At 38.8% G+C, this 9,104-nt stretch overlaps 1 protein-coding gene across 2 annotated transcripts; it reads right to left on the reverse strand.

The window, feature by feature from the left end:
* ropn1l (rhophilin associated tail protein 1-like) lies at positions 1 to 8,751 on the reverse strand. 2 transcript variants are annotated; one of them, XM_066641061.1, is made up of 6 exons: positions 8,577 to 8,751; positions 7,354 to 7,504; positions 7,144 to 7,267; positions 6,863 to 7,024; positions 6,216 to 6,391; positions 1 to 909 (listed from the first exon to the last, which is right to left on the reverse strand). In XM_066641061.1, exons 2-6 carry the CDS (start codon positions 7,482 to 7,484, stop codon positions 852 to 854), a joined length of 651 nt encoding a protein of 216 aa, XP_066497158.1. In that variant the 5' UTR covers positions 7,485 to 7,504; positions 8,577 to 8,751; the 3' UTR covers positions 1 to 851. The 2 variants fall into 2 exon arrangements, with proteins under 2 accessions (XP_066497158.1, XP_066497167.1); XM_066641070.1 differs by lacking the exon at positions 1 to 909 and adding an exon at positions 4,822 to 4,944.
* Positions 8,752 to 9,104: the final 353 nt, after the last annotated feature.

The raw sequence follows: 9,104 nt of genomic DNA on the forward strand, positions 1-9,104 counted from the left end.
TCTTAATGAGGAGGAGGCTATTGATATTTACAAACATCAATATAACAATAAAATAAAACAATGGCTACAGAAATAAACGGATAAATACATTTAGCTATTATACAATTCATATTCATTCACAATTGGGGCTGTGTTCCAAAAATGCACTGGCCACTTTAGAGGAATGAGTTTAATTATTTACTTATTCATTCTGCAGAGTAGGTCAATCTGTTAATTACCAATTACTTGCTGCTCTGAGAATGACCTTTCTAACAGGGCCTGGGAACTTAGAGTAGGTTTTATTGGGTCCCAATTAGTCACTAGCTGCTCTTCAACCCTCTGAATTGCAATTAGGGGCTAATGAATGTGCAAATGACTGTGTTATATGCTGCAGGCAAGGTATACCTCCAACTGCAAAGCACAGCTGATATGGGATGAGTTCAACTTCAGACATGTGTCACTTTTCAAGAAAAAATTAGTAATACGATTGTGTGGTTAATTAAACAGTAAAATTGAGTTGAATCAAAACAGACATAATAGATACAACTGCCCTTTACTCATACGACACATATTTTGATGTTTCTAAGCTAAGAAAACTAAATCAAAATTATGAATTGTGGAAAGTGTGTACCTTTAAAACTTAAAAATAAAATAGCAACTAAATTTCCTACTAAAGATGTATACTCACTGTATGACTCACTGTTGCCAGTCCTCCACAAACAAAAGTGTAAAATCTATAGAGGAAACATAACGCGTTCATAATGAGACATTTGCCATTCCTCCTGTGCTTAGTAGCGAAGTTATGTGAGGCCAGTACATCCAGCAGAAAGAGCACATCTGAGGGCCATCTGTCCTCTCTTCTACTCTGACATTTACACAATGTTGAGGTTAGTGAAGTTCGCCGGCTGCACCATGCCTCCTTGCCGCAGCCTGAAAGCAAGAAAAACAGTATTGCCAATTAGGTTTATGTGGGTCATTTGAGTACAAAACTGTAAGAAAATAGTTGCCTTGTATGATAAAAGTTTTACATGGCCCAACTTTTTGCATGGATTTCATCATCTTTTGCTTCTTTCATTCCCTCTGGATCTGCAAGGCTAATGTTGCTAACAATAATCTAATCAATCAGGTGAGCATTATGCTAACTGCTCTCGTAAAAGTGTAAAGTGGCTGCAACCATGTTAAATTTGTTAAGGAATCACAAATGGATGTGTTTATGTGGTTTCTCACACTGTGCGACATGCTGTTGTCTATTAAAATGGACAAGAGCATGGTGCATCCCTGGATGGTCATCCAGTGCCATTTAAGGTATCAAGTAGAATGTTTGCTTGTAGCTAAATGATTCACAGACACCAAGATATTTGAACTTTGTAACAGACATTCCAAAAGGACACTGATTTATTTGATGCATACATATTTTACCATGTTTGTAGCTGTGACTTTTCAGTAAAGAGCCCTAGCCAAGAGCAATGGGAGAACTCACCTGGTGGCACTTGCCTAGAAACCATGGAGAAGAAGATCCCGATCAAGGATTGATCACTTATGTTTGATTCCAGACACTTGATGGAGTAGTACTGTAATAGTATGATGTTTCTATTTGATAAAATGATAGATTTTATTTTTTTTAACTTCATTAAAAAGAAATCATTAGCTACTCTCTAAGGGCAAGCAATACTTTGGGGTTTAACCACTGCTTCCAAGCTAATTTAGCCTTAAAGCTTCAGTGCACAATGAACAGAAGCCTACTTCACACACCAAATGTATCTTGACTGATTCATTACATTTGGGCTAAGGGGAAAACAACAGGTGAAATTTATTCTTGGGCAACCTTTGAATCTTTGAGAGCTTAGAGTTTGAGTTTCCATGCTTACTTAGTCAGAACTCTCAACAGCATATCTATTTGTGTACATTAGCAGCCTAATTTGCATAGCTCCTGTCATTTGCATAGCTGCATCCGTGCCATCCTTGCCTTGAGTGCTCTTCTTTCACCTGTCACCGGCACTCTCTCTCCACCTTTCCCTGCGGTGTTATCTCACTCACAGGCTCTCCCTCTACAAGCATCTGCCCCTCACACTCATCCTAGACTCCCTGTTTATGGGAAATTTGTGTGATGTGTCCATGAGGAAGATCTTATTGCACAAAATGTGCTCATTATTATTTATTTATTCGATTTTAAAGTTACACTTCTGTAGCATTTCTTTAGACACATTTTACACTTCATTTTACACTACAGTCCACGATCGTCTGCTCACTGAATAGCAGCTACTGGTAGAGAGGCAATAGCGTAGAGAGGAAAACACACCTTGGACATGGTGCCACTCCATCACAAGGAGTATCACACTCTCACATCCAGTCACTCGCGCACTCACACCCATGGACAGTTTCACACATTGCTGGAGCATAATGTAGAAATCTACATAGAACATTCAACTCCTCCAAACAGACATTGGGCCAAAGTGAGGCTCACATCTAGGACCCAAAGACCCTGGTGATATATGACAGCTACACTTCTTGTCGCACTACCATGCCAACCAAATTGTTATAGTACTGCACAGTAGATATAAAGGAGAAATCAACCATAAAAAAGCATATAATATGTATGAAAGTACATTTTAATTATTTTTTTATTATAATTTTAATCTGATTTAATACGAATCAGATTGTATTGTAGTCCCTAATGAACTACTACATGCTCAGCACAACATGGGATGGCCATGTTTAAAATCGAGGTGACGTAAGATTTCTGGGCTCTTTTTTTCTCAGGAGAAATATCTGAGTGGCAGGAAACACAAGCTATTATAGTAAGGACTTTTAACTGTGAAGTCCTCAGTGCTGTTTCAGGTTCAGGTTCACACACACACACACACATACACACACGCACACACACACACACACATACACACACACACACACACATACACACACATACACACACGCACACATACACACACACACAAAACAGACATGAATTCCCCTAATGTAATTTCCTGTTGTCTAAGAGCTTCTGGGTGTGAAAAGCTTGAGAAAATGCTCTGTATGTTGTAACACACTAACTGTAGTGAAAAAAAATACTTCCTCAAAAATGTACTTATAAATATAAATAACTAAATGTATTTATTTACTCTTAGTTTCTTTAAGGAAAAAGCAAGAAATATTAAGAGTTCATGGTCAAGACTAAATTTTGTCAGACTGTGCATTGTCCTGTAACATAAAAATTATAAATAAAATAAAATGGTAAGTCTTTGATGAGAGCATCTGGCAAATGCTTTAAATATTATAACCTTCATATATTATCTCTGCACAATTTATTTATTTATTTATTTTTTTGCCTTTCTACACCACCATTCTGCTTGTATCAAAAAGCAGCTGTTTCCACTTTTATTTTGTAATGTGGAAAAATCCACAAGTCAAAGCAATGGAATGTATGACAGATTTATTTGTTGCTAGTAAAATTAGGCTTAACTAAATGAACGTGGGTCCTGAATGAATGATGTGCTGTGGTGGATGTGATGTGGGTGACACTAAAGTGGATGGGATTGTAATAATGAGATTGAGAAAAGGATTTACACATCTACACCTCTAGTACTCCTTCAGTAACATTGGCCCTGTGATGCGAATGCCATAGCTATAGCTAGATATTACCACCAGAGGGTGCAGTTTGATAAAACCAACAATAAAAACTTTTAACAACCAGCCATTCACAAGCTGCAACCTTGCAAATTGACTTACTATGTGTCCATAAGCTACAGATAAAAGCTATTGCCAGTTATCAGTAATCAATACGGATATGCACACTGGTGAGGTACTGTCCCATGTTGAATGATGTCAATAGAGGGAGTATGTATTTGGATTGCACTACAAACTTAGCATTCCCCATTATGCATATTTGGAACCTTTTCATATTTTGTGAAGCCTTTTTTGTCCTTTTAAGGGTGGCACGGTGATGCAGCAGGTAGCATCGGAGTCACACAGCTCCAGGGACCTGGAGGTTGTGGGTTCAAGTCCCTCTCCGGGTGACTGTCTGTGAGGAGTGTGTTGTGTTCTCCCTGTGTCTGCGTGGGTTTCCTCCGGGTGACTGTCTGTGAGGAGTGTGGTGTGTTCTCCTTGTGTCTGCGTGGGTTTCCTCCGGGTGACTGTCTGTGAGGAGTGTGGTGTGTTCTCCTTGTGTCCGCGTGGGTTTCCTCCGGGTGACTGTCTGTGAGGAGTGTGGTGTGTTCTCCCTGTGTCCGCGTGGGTTTCCTCCGGGTGCGCCGGTTTCCTCCGGGTGCGCCGGTTTCCTCCCACAGTCCGGGAAAGACACGTTGGTAGGTGGATTTGGCGACTCAAATGTGCATGTGTGTGTGTCGCCCTGTGAAGGACTGGCGCCCTCTTCAGGGTGTGTTCCCACCTTGCGCCCAGTGATTCCGGGTAGGCACCGCAAACCTAAATTGGATAAGGGTTACAATGAATGAATGTCCTTTTAAGCAACACAGAGATGTCAACGTCTGTCTTCATGAAGGTAGAAAAAAAAAGCCAAGGTTGAACAGAAACAGCTGTGGATTTGTTGAGATCCGAAGAAAAACTTCGATTTCAGCGTCTGGATGAGAGCTTTATGTGCTGCTTATCCGATGGGGACACTTTTGGTGGTTTTGCCAAACAAGTATTTTTCTATATATTTTTGTAATTTCCCGATATTTCTCACCCTTTTCTTCTTCCTTTTACAAATGGATTATCCTGTCAGAGCTATCTGAGCATGAACATGTATTTAACATCTGTTTTGACTAGAAAGTTTAAAATACAGAGCCCTTGTTTGCCTCAGGTGAAAGAAAATGTAAATTGAACTAAAAAGAACTGACCATTCTCTAAAGCAAAATATTTTATTGCAGTTTATTTTCCTCCTATTGTCTCTTCTGGGGCTTTGTGTGTTCAGCCTAGGCCTATTATTTACAGCTGAAATCGGCCACTCGGATCATGCCGTTCTGTTTTGCCCTGCGGATCATATGAAACCATAAAAAATTAGCTTTTTCAATTGGAGTATATAGGAATATTTTTTTTCTCAAGTACACTGACATGAACTGAATGATAATGCTTTATGAATAAAATCATACATTTACTCTCTGGCCGAATCTGTGTGGAAGAGAAATTAACATTCTCAGCAGGTTCTGATGGTTCAGAAAAAGCACATTAATCACCCAGTCAGGAGACTGGAATAATGACAGGGTAAGGGTAAGTATCTGCCTCACTTCCAAGATGTAAGTGAACTTAATAGTTTCAAATTGAGCTGACACATTCACACAGGGGGGGAGCAAATGTGACAAATGATTCCTTCTTCAGATTTGTAAGATATTCGTCCCGTCATGCAGAAAATATCTCCCTAGACCAGATTTAATTTACATTTTTTGATGAAAGTTTCAACAAATATGTTTTATATGCTTCTCATCTCTGGACTGGGAGCACTGCCATCATTGATTACGTTCTAAGACTCTAACGGGTAGCAGTTGTGTGTTCAGCGACTTGCTCAAGGGCCCCTCAGCAATGGACTGAGAGAGGAGGACAGCTTTGTTCTTTCACTCCCACTGCTCACAGTTTTCCTGCTGGTCGCGGGAATCAAACGAACAACCTTTCGGTCCTAACCCCTCTTCTGTAACCGATAGGCCACAGCTGCCTGTGAGATCCATCTTTTCTCTTAATGTCTGAATAAGTAAATCAATACGATGTGCACAGAATTCACATCTTTAACACTAGGTGAATTAAAACAGTCCCAGGAGAAACCTTAATTTTCCAGTTGAAGGCCTCTTTACCAATAACATTATTAATACTATTCTTTGGAAATGTATATACAAATTAAAAATGTCTTAATTATTCTCAGGAGATCTCCACGTAAATCAATGAGCAGTGAGTCAACAGAAGCAACAGCAAAGGCAAAAAATACACTTTCACTTGAAACAAGAAAAACTGGAACCTGTCCACTGTTCTCACAAGGCACAGATCTTTTGATCTTAGGTTTGAGTTACTGAGGTGGAATTATTATGCGATGGATTTAATAAACGCTTTAAGAAAATTCACTTTCTTTTTTTAAAGTGACCACAATTATTTGTTATTGTTCATTTAGAGAAGCATTGAGTTAGGTAATAATTTACGTTGTAGTGTGTATATGTGTGTGTGTGTGTGTGTGTGTGTGTGTGTGTGTGTGTGTGTGTGTGTGTGTGTGTGTGTGTGTGAGAGAGAGAGAGAGAGAGAGAGAAAGCTTGTTTACTCACGCAGTCTCTTGTAGACTAAGCAGGAAGCGGTCTGTCTCCTCTTGAGGGATGTCTCCATCCAGTTCAGCCAGGTAAGTGTACAATTTCACAGACACCTCCAAGGGGATCTGAGCGGCTCCTCCATCTGGATCCTCTGTCAGGATTTCACACGCGTGTTTCAAGGTACTAGTAATCGTCTGTGGACACAATTAGGCTCTTTTTAGCTTCTGGCTTTTGTTTTAACTCCAAAGGTTATTTCTAATATGTAGATAATAACAAACCTACAAGTATATACAATATAATTATTGCTTCCCATCCTTACACACCATATTCTTTAGAAGGCAGCTCTGTCTTAAAGGCAGGACAATTTCAAAGAATGTGTTAAAAAAAAAGTAAATAAATTATATATATATAGAATCTCTAATATTACAGTAGCATTAATGAATGCATCCAAGTTATAGCTTTTTTGTACCCTTGAGTGTGTATAATATATTGTCTAACAGTGCCCTCATGCGGCACTTATAGGGATTACATCGTGCACAAACTACAATTATCCACTGTATAATGCTGCAGGAGAAGATATACAGCTGTTATTTAAAAGAGAAAATATAAACATGGCTTTATTGACTGTATAAACCTTGTCACTTATGTTTTAGTCAGATACTCACCCCACCCAAAGCACTGCAGCCCAGTGCAAAAAACTGCATCCAGTTGATTTGTTCATCAAAGTTGCCAAGCTCAAGGATTGTCTCCAGCTGTTCAGTTGGCAAACACAGGCCTTTCCACTTTGTCAGCAACTCCTCTTTCAAAACAGTTTCTTTAGGTGAAATCTATAATGAACAAAGAAGAGGGCAAATGAATGTTCTTGGTATACTGGAATTTGTTTCATGATGATATATTTGATCACTCATATATATATGAGCACAGATCTATACTCTGTGACACTAACCTGCTTATGAAGGACCTTGAGCAGGCCTGGAGTGAGCCCCGTGTCTGTTTTTTGTGTTGCTACAGGCATCTCAAGCCTGTCCTTGACTGGAAGAGTTTCGCCGTTTGACAGTGCTGAAAAGTAGCTAAAGGAGCACAATAAAAACAATAAAACCCTAATCTTAAGCTTTATTGGAACCTGTATCCATGGAACAAAATGCATGAAACTTACGCAGCGGCCCACTGCAGCACGTCATGTGGCTGTGTCCTAATTGCAGCTTTAGTGAACTGCTTGAGGATGTCAGGCAGCTCTGGAGGGATTCTGATTTGCTGAGAGCAGTACATGGTTTCAGGAAGAGGCATATCTTCTGCCCTGAAGTGAGCTAGAGAAAAAAGACAATGAGTAAAATATATGTTTTATGCGTTTATTTACAAATTATATTTGGCATTTATACACTGATGTGCCATAATTTTAAATCCTCCTCATCGTTCCTATGCTCAGTCCATTCCATCAATTCCGTGCCCTTCTGTTGCTCTGCATACATTGTTAGCTCCCTTTCATCCTCTTTTTCAATAATCAGGTCCCTGGACCACTACAGAGCAAGAATTATATGGATGGTGAGTGATTCTCTGCACCGCAGTGACTCTGATGTGTGTTATTGTATAATTTTGTATTGATACAAGTGAATCAAACACATTATTAATTGTAGATATATAAAGCGTAAATGTATGGTGAGTGAAAATGTGGGTATAAAGTATGTGGCCTCTGTGTTAGTCTGTGTCTTGCTACCATAACCCTGTCAATTACATTCAGAATCAATAAAAATGGTCTCTGTCCATCCATTCATCTATACATTCACATGTTATGGAAGGTAATCATTGCCTAAATAAAGGAAAAATAAAATGTATTACAATAGTAAAGCAGCTTGGTTGCTGCAGCACCTGTAGGTGTATCTGACAGCCTTGTAAGACTCTAGCTATATATTGGGCCCACATGAGGCCATAGTGGGTACAGCCCAGATGGGCCCTATGTCTAACCCATCCTGGTCCCATCACTGACCTTGGCGAGTACCTGTGTGGAAAACATTCAACTTAACACATGGACAAAACTTGCTGGCACTTAGATGGGATGCCCTTATGAGTCGAGTGTGGGTGTGTTTTGCTGGGTAGTAAAAACAGACTGCACTCTCCATAGATTTAATTTTATTTTATTTATATATATATATATATATATATATATATATATATATATTTGTGCACAGTCCAAAAGACATTGGTCTCAGAAAGTACAGACAGCTGTGTTCTGGTTTTTCTTGAGCATTGCACATGTTTATCAATGTAGATTAAGCGTAAAACTGATAACAGTAAAACCTGATCAATACATTATCTGACTGTCAACACCGAACCAGCGTTAGACACTAGAAACTTTAATCTAACAATTCCTTTTGAACTTACCGGTTCTTATTGCAGGAAACTGATTTTGCTCGTCAGACTGAGCTGATAGTCTAATGTGTCTAAAGCAAGAAAAGCTTAAAAACTATTCGATCAAATCTCCAATATCTTTGTACCGTTATCCGCCGCTCTGGAAATAATATCTACTTCATAACATCACGATGTTGACAGGCGTCACCTAGCGACCAACCGGAGATGACGTCAGCAGGCTCTTCTGAGCCGGGGTCTCCAATGTATCCAAAATAAGTCTTTAATATTTAGAATATATTACATAAATGTACACGTATTAATATACATTGGTATAGGTTTAATATTTAGAATTACACTTTTAAAAACATACACATACAATACTGTGCAACACTTTCAGGCTCCCCAGGGATAAAAAAAAAAGTCAGTAAATGTTTGTTTAATCACAAACATTTGTAAAGTTATTATTAACAAAATATGTTAAGTCAGTGTGTTAATAAATCCATTATTATTTATTTATCACACAATATTTGACTAATTAATCCTTCAGTATATTATAATCTG

Source organism: Hoplias malabaricus, chromosome 1, assembly GCF_029633855.1.
Source record: "Hoplias malabaricus isolate fHopMal1 chromosome 1, fHopMal1.hap1, whole genome shotgun sequence".
In the NCBI taxonomy this organism is placed as follows: domain Eukaryota; kingdom Metazoa; phylum Chordata; class Actinopteri; order Characiformes; family Erythrinidae; genus Hoplias; species Hoplias malabaricus.

Bases quoted from the DNA above. Each gene is read 5' to 3' on its own strand.
- ropn1l (XM_066641061.1), bottom strand. From the start codon at position 7,484: ATGCCTCTTCCTGAAACCATGTACTGCTCTCAGCAAATCAGAATCCCT. The intron at 6,392-6,862 runs GTGAGTATCTGA...TTGTGTCCACAG, and splicing joins GCTGCAGTGCTTTGGGTGGG to ACGATTACTAGTACCTTGAA. The intron at 910-6,215 runs GTGAGTAAACAA...TCTTGCTTTCAG, and splicing joins CTTAGTCTACAAGAGACTGC to GCTGCGGCAAGGAGGCATGG.